The sequence below is a fragment of the Schistocerca gregaria genome, chromosome 2, assembly GCF_023897955.1.
Source record: "Schistocerca gregaria isolate iqSchGreg1 chromosome 2, iqSchGreg1.2, whole genome shotgun sequence".
Taxonomy (NCBI): domain Eukaryota; kingdom Metazoa; phylum Arthropoda; class Insecta; order Orthoptera; family Acrididae; genus Schistocerca; species Schistocerca gregaria.
In genome coordinates this window covers 323,215,365-323,231,914 of record NC_064921.1, presented here as the reverse complement: position 1 = coordinate 323,231,914, position 16,550 = coordinate 323,215,365, and the positions used below count along the sequence as shown (strand labels likewise).

The 16,550-nt window shown below is 43.5% G+C and overlaps 1 protein-coding gene across 2 annotated transcripts in view; it reads right to left on the bottom strand.

Annotated features, from left to right (window-relative positions):
- LOC126336966 (T-box transcription factor TBX20-like) overlaps positions 1–16,550 on the bottom strand; it is a 258,016-nt gene that overhangs the window by 64,573 nt on the left and 176,893 nt on the right. For both annotated transcript variants that reach the window (XM_050001175.1, XM_050001174.1), the window contains exon 4: positions 12,631–12,795. In XM_050001175.1, coding sequence (XP_049857132.1) covers positions 12,631–12,795 — 165 coding nt within the window. The remainder of the gene's footprint in view (positions 1–12,630; positions 12,796–16,550) is intronic.

The following is a 16,550-nucleotide window of genomic DNA, read 5'->3' as shown; positions in this document are numbered from 1 at the left end:
AGAAATACTGTTGTAGTATTTATTTATTTATTTATTCGTGTCAGAAGCATTTACAATATATAAAATAATGTACAATATTTACATGTTGTTTGTAGATACGTTTACAAGATAATTATTTACACTTTTGCCGCCCTGAAGTTAGTGACCTCTATTGCGTTTGGCGTTGCATGTATCAGGTCTTCAGTTGTGCATGTTGCTGGACATTGGGTACACTGGAGCAGGCGGAAGGTCGTCTGCGTTGCTCCACACTGGCAGAGTGGCGGCTCCTCTAGGAAACCCCATTTGGTCAGATTGCTCTTATATTTCGTGACACCCGAGCGTAGTAAATGCAGTAGTTCAACACGAAGTTCGTAGGAGAGGTTAACGAAAACCGGAGGAACCGAGCGAGGTGGCACGGTGTGACTCAGTGGTTATCGCATTGGACTGGCAATATGCAGGATTACAGTACAAATCGCCCTTCAGCCAGCCTGATTTAGGTTCTCCTTCATTTCCCTCAATCGTGTAAGGCAAATGCTGGGATGGCACGGCCGATTTCCTTCGTCATCCTTTCCTAATCCGAGCTTATGTTCCGCGTCTAATTATCTCGTCGTCAACGGAATATTAAACTCTAATCTTCCTCCCTCACTTGTTCCTTAAAGGAGGAAATATTTTGTTCGTAAAGAAGGACATCAACATTTTTATGTTTTGTAATTGTAATAATCTTTGAAGTATCGAATTTCTATTAAAGAACTTAACTGCAGGCTACTGTAACAGAAACCGAATGATTGAACACCAAAAGTGTAGATATCAATAATGAAGTTGTGATTATTTACATAGAAGACATTATTAAACGTTTTAAAGTAGTACTGCACCGTGGACATACAGTATCAGTGCTATACATTTAGAATCTTCTCCTTTTTGTAAAAAAAGAAAAGAATCTCAAGCAGTAAGTAAAAGAGAAAACTTATATATTTTATTTATTTTTCGCTATCAAGAGATTTAACAGTCTCATAGAACAGAATAAATATGACACTTGTGGCAGGAACAGATGTGTTGCAACGCACTGAATGTAGCTCGTCGGCTTGAACAACAATACCTTTCAGGTAATTTTCTATTTTTTTCCATTTTAGTCGGTTTTTGAATACCTGAAAAGTCGCTACATTCGTCTAGGGCAACACAACAAATCCGCAGTGGCAGAACATCAGCAAGACTGCGGAAAAGAAATAAAATTCAGCGAAGCCTGTGTGTTTGCCAAGCAGCCAGTTATGACGAAACGCAAAATCAGAGAGGCCATCGAAATACTGAAACACCCTAATAACCTGAACAGGGAGGATGGACTCAGGCTTGCCCCATGTTGGCTGCCAGCAATCAGAGCCCAACCGACCGCACTGTCTACACGAGGCACAAGCTCTACCGGAGAGTAACCGCCGCCGCGTGGCCGACGTCCGGCAGTTGGTAAAGAGCAACAAACTTCTCATTCGACGGTGACCACCAATCGTGGCACATAACACAAGGGCCAATAGACAGCAGAGGTCACGTTCTCCCTCCAACGCAATAACTTATTAAAATAAAGTTCCCTCTCCTTCTTCCTTAAGTGACCAATGAAACTAACTACCTTTTTAAAATTATGACGTAATGGCATGCACAGTGAACAGTAACAACAAAATATAAAGGACACTGCATTGTTAGAACGCACTATTAGACCCAGAAGAAGGCCGCTGCAACCTTGGCCGAAACGTTGGTTTTTCTCCAGCAGCAGTAGTTTTTTTACATTATGACGCTGTACCATACCCGGAAAACTTTTATGTCGAAGTTCTCCTTCTCCATGACAACGCAACGCCTCGCAAAAGTCTGCGCACCCCACCGAAGCTCACAAAACTTCATCGGAATGTTCTTCTCATCGACCCTGCAGCCCGGATCGCACACCTCCAGACTTCCATCTGTGTAGCCCTACGAGGGATGCACTCAGCGAAAAGCAGTAAGTTGATAATGGGGAGGTTATTGATACAGTAAGACGTTGGCTTTGACGCCGACCAGTAGAGTGAAATCATGCGGGCGTACAGGCCCTTCCAATAAACTGGTACAGCGCCGTCGCATTGAAAAGAGATTATGTTGAAAAAAAGGGTTTTGTAGCCAAAAGAGTTGGGAATAATATTGTGTAACGGAAAACCGAGTAGAACCAACCTGCTTTCAGAAAAAAAGGGAAAGGAAAGTGTTTCGTTAGTTATTGAACGCCCCTCGTAAATATTTACATTTACTCATGACACTCCCTGTACAAGTCCTACAATTGTCACAGTGAGCTAGACGACGTTATCTATAAACAGCGTTTTGCAGCTTTACAAGTATTTATTTTTATATTTGATTTAATCGACAGACCTGACATCGGACGGCGGGTAGCGGCGTGACCCGCAGGCAGCCGCAGCCTGTCGAGACCGTTGTAGGCAACCCGCGCGACGCGGTTTCGCGACTCTCCAACGTGCCGCGTACAAGAGATAAATATGCGGCAACTCTTACCTACTCTGACACGAAGTAACCTAAACTTTCATATGTGTCTTAGTGACAATTACGACGTTTGCTTTTCGTCTGTGGATTCAAGAACAGATGACTGCGAGTGTATAATCGGAATGCAAGCTGCCCACACCAGACAGTAACTCGAACTAATAGTCTTCTGCTGTATTTTGAGAATACAAAAATTTAATGTAACTCAGGCTACCGCAGATTACAATGTTCCAGAAATCATTATGTAACGGCTTTAATATCAATTAAAGTGGAAAGCAATAGATACAACTATTTGAATATAGAATTAAAGAGGGAACAAGAAGTATTTTCTTTCGCCATGTAAAAGTTTACATCTGACGTCACCACTTATTCCATCACTATAAAAGCTACAAGATCAAAAGATCTACACTCTCAGCGACAACACTGAATGCAGAAATTTGTTGTAATCAGTTTACTGGTGAGAATCAGTGCCACTAATCATAGGGCCAGTTTAATTTTTAGAATGAAGTAAAGTAATAGGTATGACAATGTGTGGAATGCGTACGGCACTCTCGAAGTAAATAGTATTGATGTTTCTCTCTGTTAATCAAATGCAAGGAACGTAGTCAACCTATGATAGCTTACTCCACTTACAAAGGAAAATTATCTGATGCTCATGTCAAAGAAGCGAACTCTGGGGTACCGCTTGACTTGGTTTACCAGCTGTCTGCAGGTAGATGCTTGGAGACTAAACATTGTCACCAAAGTAAGCATAATTCTTTAATATAATTCACGAACTTAATTAATGATGGTGCCTCGATCACTGAATATATATTTTTTCTAACCGCATTTAAGCTATCATGTTTTGGTTACTTTCATCATCGCAATCTAACTTGCAACTTGCAAAATATCCTGTGTCATTATACAGTAAATACTTTCTCGGAAGTTTTACATTTAGCGCCGGAGATGGCAGTAACCGAAACGTGGCACATGAGATAATTTAGAAAAGAATCATTAATGGTTCCAAGCAGCGTAATTCTTAAAATTCATAATTATCATGCCGTCACTGTAGGAATTTATGTACTCTGGTAATAACAACTTTAACGAGAGTCAATGGAAAGTGTTAGACAAAAAAAAATACTTTCCCTGGGTCGTTTAACACCAGTCGCCCGAAACCAAGCTCAGTAGTCGACTTTTTCATTGTTACAACGATGAAACACATAGGTCGCAAATCTGGCAGGTAGAGAAGAACCTGAGTAGCCTCCTTGTCATCAGGATCTTGTCCCAGTACGAGACAGCTTGGAGACATAGTCATGAAGTATTAACTATCAGCAAGGAACCACAACAATATGATGCAACGATGAAGGAGAGTTGCTCCAGAATTCAATTTTAAGACTTGTGTCGTGTAGTTCTGAACTTTCATGTCTCGCCCTCCAAATTTTATTACCACATACTTCCGTCCAGTACCAGACTGACTATTCATTGATGTATCAGGATGCCTGCTATCAACGAGTCCTTTATTTTAGTCAATTTCGACTCCGTGCATCCACATTACTTATTTGATCTACCCATCTAATCATCATCATCCTTCTGTAGCACCACATTTCAAATACTTCTGTTTTCTTCTTGCATGGACTGTTTACCGTCACTTCCGCACTGGGCTACAACAAGACAAATGGTTTCGCAAAACATTCCTAAGACTCATATTTACATTAGATGTTAATAAGTTTCTCTCTGTTTTTAGAAATTATTTTCTTTTTTTTCCAGTCCTCATTTTATATCCATTCTACGTCAGCCACCATTAGTTATTTTGCTGCTCGAGTAGCAAAACTCGTCAACTGCTTCCAATGTCACATTTCCTAATCTGATTTACTCCGCATAGCTTGATTTAAATCGACTGTGTCCCATTACTCTTGTTTCTCTTATGCTTATGTTCATCTTGTAATGTTTTTTTTTTTCCAAGGCGCCAACCATTACGTTCAACTGCTCTTCCAAATCCTTGTATGTCTGTGACAAAATTACAATGCCACCAGGAAACCACAAAAGTTTTATTTCTTCTCCCTGAACTTTAATTCACTTTCCAAATTTCTCCTGGGTTTCCTTTACTGGTGGTGTGTGCACTGACCATCAGTAAAGGAAACCAATGAGAAATTTGGAAAGAGAATTAAAGTTCAGGGAGAAGAAATAAAAATTTTGAGGTTTACCGGTGGCATTGTAAGACTAAGAAACATTGGCGATAGGTTACAACCCTTTGTCAACCCATTTTCAAACACTTCTCCTCTTTAAAGTACTTCGATTCTTGTAACTGGAGTCTGACATCTGCCAGGAAGGAAGATTGCGTGGTTAACGTCCCGCCGACAAAGGTGTCATTAGAAACGGAGCACAAGCTCGGGTGTAGCAAGAATGAGGAAGGAAATCGGCAGTGATTTCGGGCAGTCACCAGATATCTAAATTCGGATGCGAATCTGAACCGTCGTCCTTCCGATTGCGAGTCCAGTGTGCTAACCACTGCGCTACCTCGCTCGGCAGTCCGGTTTCTGTACAAGCTATAGAAAACATTTCGCTCCCTGCTCTTTATCCCTGATACCTTCGAATTTTTGAAAATTGTAGTCTGTCAACATTCTAAAAAGTTCTGTTTAAATCTAGGGAAGCTACAAACTAAGGTTTGCCTTTCTTCAACCCATTTTCTGAAATAAATATTACGGTCGGTACTGTCTCACGTGATCATACATTTCTAATGCTAATGCTGCTTAAGTGTTTAAGGAGACCCAGCAGCAATGGCAATCAGTCTTCTCTCACCACCCAGGACAGAAGCAGTGTACACAATCTGCCTGCGTATAGCATAAATTCTATGTGCAACTGTGAGAATGTGTTCTAAATGTTCGCGTAGCGTGTATCTGAGGTCTAACACGGTGTTGGCCTATTGTGATGTGGGAAACCGCCTAAAAACGTCAATGCTGACCCCTCACCGTTAATTTACGTAGCGGATTCGATTCGAAACTGGTACGCCTTAGTTTTCCGAAAGCTGTCGCGTTAATACGCAAGGTTACTCGGGCGCTTCCACCTGACGTAATTCATTTTCTGCGTTAGCAGGAATGTTATAACTGTACAGACGACAAAAGAAGTCATCTATTACCGAAAACGAAGCATCACATGATGTACCGCGTTATCAGTGAGTTGTGGGATTTTGTTCTTCCTCCTTCAGCGACGAGCTGCGGCTCTGCGGCCATTTCAATGTGTACCCGGCCCGCAGACATTTACTTATAAATAAATAAGAATAATTAAGGTACGCAACATTATTTTTTCGAGGTGCTAGTTAAAATCCAATGACACCCTTCATATTTTCTGCGGATGGAGAACATCTGCAGCCGGGTCGTGATGAATGACCAAGATTGAGAGAAAACTCTTGGGAACGAAAAGGTTTGAGTGAAATTCTCTTCAAGAATCCAGAACTGCGCGCAAACTCTCTTTGTACCGTTGTCTCAGTGGCACGATCTCGAGGCAGCGAACCGTATTCTTCTTCCCTCTGCATTTCCACACTAGCAGTGCCTGCCGGTAATATAAAAAGGGAAGAAGCCACGTTTTGTTTGCCTCAGTCGAAGCGGCGGCGATGCAGGAGGCAGCGTGTAATTTTTGAGCGCGCGCATGCGGTTTGCCTGCCGACTGCGGACGGGCCGGCAGCAGCAGCCGCCACAGCAATGCGGGATAATGAAGCATCCCGAATGCGCGAGTTGAAAACAGCGGCGGCGCGCGATAGCGGCCCGATAAGGGCGGGCGCTCAGTGTGCTAAACGTTACACGCGCTGCTGGCTTTAACGCGCCGGGCATGCCGCTGCCATAAACCTGTTTATTCAAGCGGACACAGTTGGCAGCGCGGGGAGAGAGGTAGTTAGGGCCGGCAGTCGCTGCGGAGAGCAGCTCTCGCACGTGTAAACCTCCCGAGACGCGTCCGAGCGGACGAGGCGAGGCCGCACATGCCGCTAACTGGCGGCGTGGGGAAGAAGACGGAAAGGTGGAAACGGGAAAAAAGCCGGACGGGGGTGGCAAAAGCAGGACGGAGGGAGGCGGAACAGAGTGGAACGGGGGAGGAGGCGCCGGCGGAATCGGCTGCGGGCGCTTAATGCGGGCATTAAATCGTATTAAGATAAGGCCGGTAGCGGCCGCGAGATAGGCGGCGCGCGGGCGCAGGACAATTGTCTTCTCGTCACGACTATCATCGCAGATGGAGCGTAAAGATAGCGGCTTATACGGCCGGCCGCCACTATGTGCCGGTGTGTGCGGCTGATACCGCGCAGCCGGTACCCCGCCCATAAGCGTTCCAGGTACGCCCGCCACCGACGCGGTAAATTCGTTCTGTGGGCCTCGCAATCACCACCGTGTGAAACGGCCGCGGCCTGGCGGATACGGCAAGTACACCGTCAACACAGGAGGCGTTACCGAATCAGATTTTTCCCTGACTGCTTGGTGTTACGCACACTGTCGCACGTTCTAAAACTCTGGTTACTAAAACTTGCGTTTCCAGAAAGATCCGTTTCAGTCGTCAGAGACAGTGTATGTTAGCAAGAACTATCAACCAAGAAATAAAAATCAGCAACTGTACTTAACGAGTCCTCTGTACAAAGAGATTGTACTCACTACTTGTGTTAAATGTAAAACGCGAACATCACACAGGGTTAGGCCTTAGGTCTGTTTCAAAGGGCCCATTCCTAGCTACAAAGCAGTACGAGAAATGATCTACGATTGTAGGACGTGTGATCAACATGCCGCCAATCCCTCCAACCGTTATTGGCTGTAGATGAACACTTATGATGTCCCTGACTTTATATTCAATCAACTCTCAGTGAGCGGACGTTATTCCAGACCTCGTCACCTTAGATAAATACTATGTAGGCGGTCTTGTATGTATACCAGATTCTTAAGCCGTCCTCTGTCCGTTCCCCGCACGCCATTATACGAGAGCGTGCTGAAAAGTAATGCCTCCGAATTTTTTTATGTGAAAACCCTTAAAACTTATTAGATATAAGTACACTACTTGCCATTAAAATTGCTACACCACGAAGACGACGTGCTACAGATGCAAAATTTAACCGATAGGAAGAAGGTGCTGTGATATGCAAATGATTAGCTTCTCAGAGCATTCACACAAGGTTGGCGCCGGTGACGACACCTACAACGTGCTGACATGAGGAACGTTTCCAACCGATTTCTCAAACACAAACAGCAGTTGACCGGCGTTCCCTGGTGAAACGTTGTTGTGATGCCTCGTGTAAGGTGGAGAAATGGGTACGATCACGTTTCAGACTTTGATAAAGGTCGGATTGTAGCCTTTCGCGATTGTTGTTTATCGTATCACAACATTGCTGCTCGCGTTGGTCGAGATACAGTGACTGTTAGCATAATATGGACTCGGTGGGTTCAGGAGGGTAATACGAAACGCCGTGCTGGATCCCAACGGCCCTGTATCACTAGCAGTCGAGATGACAGGCATCTTATCCGCATGGCTGTAACGGATCGTGCAGCCACGTCTCGATCCCTGAGTCAACAGATGGGGACGTTTGCAAGACAACAACCATCTGCACGAACAGTTCGACGACGTTTGCAGCAGCATGGACTATCAGCCCGGAGACCATGGCTGCGGTTACCCTTGACGCTGCATCACAGACAGGAGCGCCTGCGATGGTGTACTCAATAAACGAACCGTGGTGCACGAATGGCAAAACGTCATTTTTCGGATGAATGCAAGTTCTGTTTACAGCATCATGATGGTCGCATCCGTGTTTGGCGACATCGCGGTGAACGCACATTGGAAGTGTGTATTCGTCATCGCCATACTGCAGTATCACCCGGCGAGATGGTATGGGGTGCCATTGGTTACAGGTCTCGGTCACCTCTTGTTCGCATTGACAACACTTTTAACAGTGGACGTTACATTTCAGACGTGTTACGATCCGTGGCTCTACCCTTCATTCGATCCCTACGAAACCCTACATTTCAGCAGGATAATGCACGACCGCATGTTGCAAGTCCAGTACGGGCCTTTCTGGGTACAGAAAATGTTCGACTGCTGCACTGGCCAGCACATTATCCAGAATTTTCACCAATTGAAAACGTCTGGTCAATGGTGGCCGAGCAACTGGTTTGTCAAAATACGCTAGTCACTACTCTTGATGAACTGTGGTATCGTGTTGAAGCTGCATGGCCAGCTATACCTATACACACCATCCAAGCTCTGTTTGACCCATTGCCCAGGCGTATCAAGGCCGTTATTACGGCCAGAGACGGTTGTTCTGGGTACTGATTTCTCAGGATCTATGCATCCAAATTGCGTGAAAATGGAATCAAATATCAGTTCTAGTATAGTATATTTGTCCAATGAATACCCGTTTATCATCTGCGTTTCTTCTTTGTGTAGCAGTTTTAATGGACAGTAGTGTAACATTTTACGTCTTCATTCTTCATGACTACATATCTGTTTCTCAATACAGACACACTGTCGACGAATATATTCCTCCCAGCGCGAGACCAGGTTGTTGATAGCGTCACTATAGAATGTTTGACTCTGATGTCAGAGCCAGAACCTCATCTCTGTTTGCACCATTTCATCACTATCAAACTGAACTCACCGAAGGTCTCCTTTAAGTTTTGGAAACAGGTGAAAATCGGATGGTGCCAAGTCGGGACTGCATGGAGGATGATCGATGACAATGAACCCAATGCGTCGGATTGTTGGACGCGTCGCAGCTCTCGTGTGTGGAAAGCATTGTCACGCTGAATGAGAGAGCTCTCCAAGGGTGGCCGAACTCTTCGAATTCGTGGTTTTAGTTTTCTGAGAATTTCACAGAAACTTCCAGAGTTTATGCTGGTTGCTTTAGGCATGAATTCCAAATGCACCACATCTTGCACAGTGAGCATGACTTTGCTTGCTGGTGGCGCGATCTTGGAGTTCTTTGTCGTCAGTGATCCCCTGTGTCGATACGCCATTGATGCTTTCTTGTTTTCGGGATCAAAATGGCGAACCAGCTTTCTTGACCTGTCACAGTCTTGTTAAGCAACTCATCAGTCTCATGTAGACAACGCAAAATAAGTTGATAAAGATGTCTAGTCTCCTGTGCTTCAATTAGAGTCACGTTTTCTGCGGTTATAAAGCTCGATTACAGCACGCTGTTTCTCTCTCACCAGCATACTCAAGCTACAGAACACCACGATACACGCTACAGTTTAGAGACGTCTAGCGAAGCGGGAAGGTCGACCAAGTATTTTATGCATGGCATATAAAGCCTCAACCGATACTGAGAACAGAATAAAAAATTCGGAGGTATTGCTTTTCAGCACGCCCTCGATCTGGCTGCCGACAGTACATTCATCCTTTCGATTCTCGAGTACTGTTCGTCAGTCTGTAGATGTTACCAGGTAGCAATTGGTACAGGAACTACAAAATTAGGGGAGGTTCAACGAAGAGTTCCGTGTTTTGTTCAGTTAGTGCGAAAGCGTCATGAGCATTCCTAACCAACTCCAATAGTAGACTTAATAGAGAGGAGTAGTATGTCACAGACTTACTCTTAAAGTATCTAAAACGCCCCATAAATCGAATAACATACTGAAACTTACTTGTACATTAAAAAAGTGTGCTAGATCGAGATTCAAATCTGAGACATTTCTCTTGTGCGGACAAGTGCTCTACTGAGCCATCCAAGCATTACTCACGTCCAGGCATCGCAGAGGTTTCCAATCAGTGCACACTGCGTGCAAAGTGAGAATTCATTCTGAAAACAATCACCCAGTCTGTGGCTAAGGTATTTTGCCGCAGGACCATTTCTTCCAGGAAGGCTAGTCCCCTGAGGTTCGCAAGAACGTGTGTTAAGTTTGGCAGGTAGGAGATGAGATAATGGCAGGAATAACGCTGCTAGAAATAATCGAGTGGCTGGAGGAAGGGTTTACATCCACGTAGCATCTTCTTATACGCATCGGAAGTGGATAATTACAAATGGAAAAACTATCATGGTACGTTGTTGCGAATTCCATAGCAAGTTAGAAAGGACGTAACTTTGTGTATTCAGTTTGCTAGAGCCTACAGTTGTGTGTCTTGAAACTGTATTTATTCCTATTTAATCGAGTTCTGATTATCTTAAAACTCTTTCTCAGGTACCTTCTGTGACACTGTATTTCAGTGCCTTCAAATGAACAGGCAAGAGAAACTACATATCTAAAACCATTTCACATCGTACTGCGCAGTCAACTTACAACAAAAGCACAGTGTACATTTTAGATAGAAAACACATGTTCGTAATACGAAACAACTTAGCTAAAATGAAACCATAGTCCTAATAATCCAAGAATAGATGGAAAATAAATAAGATATAAAAGAAGTAAACTTTTAATATTGTGAAGCCAAAGACTCACTTACCCTTTACATACCCTTTTAACAGTTTAGTACAATACGTATGGAGAAACTCCAATAAAAAACTAAAATATAGAATATATTTGAAGTTCACCGTTTTCTATCTTTGGGACATTTATTCTCTCAGAAATGTACGTCAACAATACACTTATTAAATGTAATGTGGAAATCATAAGCAAATGAGAATGTACAGAAAGAAAACCATCGTCCAGGTAACTTTTTTATTTTAATCGGATAATTCGTTTCAAGTGATTCTTTGCCTACTGACTACCTGCACTTCGCAATAGTTCGTAATTAATGGAACTGAAAATGGTCTAGAAAAGATTGGAAAACGGTTAACAGAAAAATTAAGGAAGTACCCTGATCGATTTCTTTCTTATTATACACTGTATACACTGGAAATTGTCACGGTACCTTGGGGACTGAATTTTTGTTCTATGTGTTGACCATTTAATAGGATACATCAATGTCTCTGTTTGAGTGTGTTGTTATGGTATGTTCCTTTGTAGACACTGAAAGAGTTCCTTTTACTTGCAAGTGTCTGAGGATGGAATGTAAGTGTCCCAAAAACGACAATATAAGAGTAAAAAAAGAATCGAAGAATACTCATTTATGGGCAAACGAATTGAATTATCATGTGCTTTTTACTGAAAACTCTTAGTCAATGCCGTGTTTTCTTTCTTGTTGCAAACCGAAATGTATGTCCATGTAACATACATCAACAGAAAGGTGTTCCCCACTTCTCAGTTCTGAGAGTGTAGCGCAGTATACCGCCGAAGAACGTTATCGTTTGACTAATTCCTTTGAAAGGAACTCTTCATATTACATCCTTACTAAATCAGAGATAGTCGTTCGGTTTTTTTGAAACCATAATTCTTATTACATTGTGATATATTTTATGCACTTTCAGGTATGCAGTTTCTTGCCTAGACTATTGTTACTAAAGACACTATCTTCACTCAACAGAAATCTTGAATGCAAAGGAAAAGCATGAAACTAGTACATCAAGCTGTTATTTGAAAACATTTCATTAGTATCAGTTGTGCTACATTTTCTCTGCACTAGAATGAGTAAACTTAGAAACAAGTGACTTTCAGAATTTCCTGCAAGAGTGTTTAATTTTTCCTGCATATGCTTAAAAACGTTGTCGCCGTCATCACTCAGGACAACGTATTGCAGTAGCAGGTGGCCTCCACCTCTGTCGACCTTGCGTCCGTCTGCTGAAAAGCCCATCCCGCACAACGTAGTTATACTGTTGTCACCTGAAGCTATCTCGTCCGCCCTTGGCATCCCTTGACAAATTTTAGAACCGACGGCATATGCAACTCCGGACGTTTCTCGTGTCAAAAGGAGCGACGGATGTAGTAGCGTGTGTCAGCACGCCGTCTTGGCGCGGCGGAGTTCGTGTCAAAGCGAGTATCACAGCTGCGAGGCGTCGGGTTCCGTAGCAGCTGCGGCGGTACCGGGCACAGCAGAGGTGCTGACGAAAGGCATCAGAGCACGATGTTGTTCTCTTAATTATACTTTTTTTTATCTCAGTTCATTTTGAAGAACTACAAAAACCTTCGATTCAGATGTTCACTGCGTTTCCACGTAACACGACCATACCTGGTCCTAATAGTTTTCTGTAGGCCATTCCGTGGTTTCCTATCAGGCTCAGTCACGACGTTACAGTAACGAATGCGAAAAACAGTTAACATTGAACGTAAATCTCAACTGCCGCTACAGAGCAGAGTGTTGTCAAAAGTGCAGCTGCCTTCGGTGAGGGCCACTTACCAGCTGGTTCTGGTAGGCAGTGACAGCGGTGAAGACGGACTCTGGGAAGATGAAGGTCTTGAACTCCTCCCTGTCGAGGTCGGTGATGGGCGTCGAGGCGTTGGCTTCGCTGCGCTTCACCAGGTGGATGCGCGGCTGGTACTTGTGCATCGAGTTCAGCACCAGCTGCCAACAGCACCACGCACTTCCTCACATCGAACACAAGCAATATGAACCCGCAGCTTCATAACAGCGAAATACACTCATCAGCGAGAACATTTTGACTATGCAACAGAGGCACACGAAAGAGCTGCAAGCATTTTTACAAGTCATTAATCTGTATCACAACATATTCACAGCGTCTACTCTGTGCGGAGCCACATTGACAGGCTCTTTTATTGTCCTTAAAAAAGATGGGGCGTGAACAGAGCAGGGTGTAGGGTGCTCTTCGACTAGGTGATCACTGTGTAATTCACACTTAACGTTTTGGCAGGCGGTTCATACAAGTACTATCAGACTATTTCTCAAACGTTCCACTCTTAAATATCGTGTGGGAAGAATGAACACCTAAATCTTGCTATACGAACGCTGTTATTTCATATTACGACGATCGTTTCTTCCTATTTAGATGGGAGTCAACAAAATATTTCGGCATTCGCAGGGCAAAGTATGGGATTTAAATTTCATGAGCAGCCCTGCACACAACGAGAAATGCCTTTGTTTTACTGATTGACCCCAATTTCCTTATCATACCCGTGTCACTGTCTCCCCTACTTTGCGATAATACAAAATATGATGCCCTTTTTTGTTCTTCTTCGATGTCCTCCGTCGGTCCTGTTTGGCAAATACCACATAATCCCCAGCAATACTCTAATACCTGACGGATAAGTTAATGAAGCCAGTCTCTTTAGTAGTTTTATTCCATCTTACGAAGTGTGCTGCCAATAACACACAGCCTTTGGTTCACCTTCCCTACAACATTTCGTTCCGTGATGGTTCTGGTTTAAGTTGTTTGTAACTGCAATCCCTAGGTATTTAATATAAAATATTTAAAATTCATTATTTCTCATGGAACCTATATTTAACGAAATGTTTGTCGTACTCACGTAAAGGACTTCACACTTTTTATTGTTTAGTCAACAGATTCCATCCTTACGTTAGGTGCAGAGAGGCCAGCAGGGATGGGGGCGAGGGAATAGTCGATAGATTGAGGCTGGCTTGATACATTCGTTAGTCAGGTAGACCCGTTAACTGAGGGCTGCCTCAGCATGCTTAGCGTGGAATGATGCGATCCACACGAGAACAGCGGATTTGGTTAAAAAGAACGAAAGCAGCGAGCATGAAGTACTCGGCGATGAGGCGTCTCAGATTTTGTGAGTTGCGTCCCAATGGATGTGGTTCAGCTATACACCATGCTTCTTCTCTTGAGATAGTTCTATCTTAATTCCATAGATTTTTTTATTTAGAACACCACCTGTGTTGCAGGATACTATGTGAAGATGTATTACCTCATAGGTCTTCCTTGTCTTTATGCACAGGAGGACTTGACTTATAGATGTGATTATGCACACTTCTTCCCCGTTTTCTCGAGACCCCTCCTCAGCTGCATTGGTGCGCTTTCATATTTTGCAACACGGATGTGAGGATGTGAGTTCATTGATTTCCAGACATACGTAAATTACACTATGTGATCAAAAGTATCCGGACACTCCCAAAAACATACTTTTTTCATATTAGATGCATTGTGCTGCCACCTACTGCCAGGTACTCCATATCTGCGACCTCAGTAGTCATTAGACATCGTGAGAGAGCAGAATGGTTCGCCCCGCGGGTGTCACTTGTGTCATACGTCTGTACACGAGATTTCCACAGTCCTAAACATACATAGGTCCACTGTTTCCGATGTGATAGTGAAGTGGAACCGTGAAAGCACAAGTACAGCACAAAAGCGTACAGGCCGACCTCATCTGTTGACTGACAAGACCGCCGACTTTTAAAGAGGGTCGTAATTTGTAATAGGCAGACACCTATTCAGACCATCACATAGGAATTCCAAACGGCATCAGGATCCATTGCAGGTACCATGACAGTTAGGCGGGAGTTAAGAAAACTTCGATTTCATGGTAAATGCCAAACGACTTCTCGCTTGGTGTGAAGTGCGTAAACGTTGGACGAGTGAACAATGGACAAACGTTGTGTGAAGTGGCAAATCACGTACACAATGTGGCGATCCGATGGCAGGGTGTGGGTATGGCGAATTCCCGATGAACGTCATCCGCATGTATAGTGCCTACAGCTAAATTTTGAGGCGGTGTTGTTATGGTGTGGTCGTGTTTTCCATGGAGGGAGCTTGCACCCGTTGTTGTTTTGTATGGCTCTATCGCAGCACAGACCTACATTGATGTTGTAAGCACCTTCTTGCTTACCTCTGTTGAAGAGCGTTTCAGGGATGGTAATTTCATCTTTCAACACGATCGAGCAACTTCTCATAACGCTCGGCCTGTGGCGGAGTGGTTACACGACAAGAGCATTCCCGTAATGGACTGGCCTGCACAGAGTCCTGAACTGAAACTTACAGAACACCTTTGCGATGTTTTGGATCGCCGACTTCGTGCCAGGCCCCCCGACCGATATCGATATTTCCCCTCTGTGCAGCACTCCGTGACGAATGGGCTGCCATTCCCCAAGAAACCTTCGAACACCTGACTGAACGTCTGCCTGCGAGAGTAGAAGCTGTGATCAAGCCTAAGGGTGGGCCAACACGATATTGAATTCCAGCATTACCGATGGAGGGGGCCATGAACTTGTAAGTCGTTTTCAGCGGGGTGTCCGGATGCTTTTGATCACATGGTGTATGTAACTATATGTAAATGTTGACACAAATGAGATTTTATATATCGACTTTATATTTCTTACTGTATATACGGGAACGTGTTAAAAAGTAAGGTATCCGAATTTTTATGTAAAAACTCTTAAAGATTTTTAAATAGAACAAACGTTAATAACGCTCTAGACCTTCATTCTTCGCGTGTACATATTCATTTCTCAACATAGTCACTCTGGACATGAATACAATTCTGCTACTGAGATACCTGTTTGTTGATACAGTCACTGTACAATTTTTTTGACGGAATCATAACCTCACCTAAGCTTGAACCGCTTCATCACTACCAAAGTGAAGTCCTTGAAGGCGTTCACGAAGTTTTGGAACGGATGAAAATCGGACGGGACCAAGTCGGGACTGTATGGAAGACAGTCGACCCAAGTCGTAGGATTGTTGCAGATGTCGCAGCACTCGTATTGTCGTACTGAAAGTGCTCCATGTGTGGACTAACTCATCGAATTCGAAATTCGATTACAGCATGCTGATTCTCAGGCACCGACATAGTTACATTACACACCGTCATGTTACTCGACAGAATTCGTAGCCCTCCAGCGGCAAAGAACTGCAAATATGTTGACATGTATATAACGTTTGCTTTATTTACGAATCTTTAAGAGTTTTCGCGTAAAATTTGGAGGTACGCCGTCGTAAAACACAGCTGTAGGCTCTGATTATGTTCACTTACCTGATTTTGTAACCACATGTGGGCTTGTAAATTCATTTGCATGCTATATTTGTTTGTACGAGTTACACAGAGATTATTTGAATGTACGTACTAGGCTGTATACTATGTTAACTTTACATGTCTGCCATTTATACTTCCGTATAAGTTCTTTTACGCCCACTAAATATTTTATTCTGTCTGGACGTTGGTGTATTTACAGGGTGCCTAATAATAACTAAAAAGTCGATATTGGTCAACAGAAAATAAAATTCTACGGCCCGTAATGGATTTATTCAGCATCCTATCTCTTGTATCTTGTCGGAAAGAGACGTCGATACCGCCAACGAAAATGTCGACGTTAGAGGCGCAAAGATTTCTGACTGCTCTAAGGAC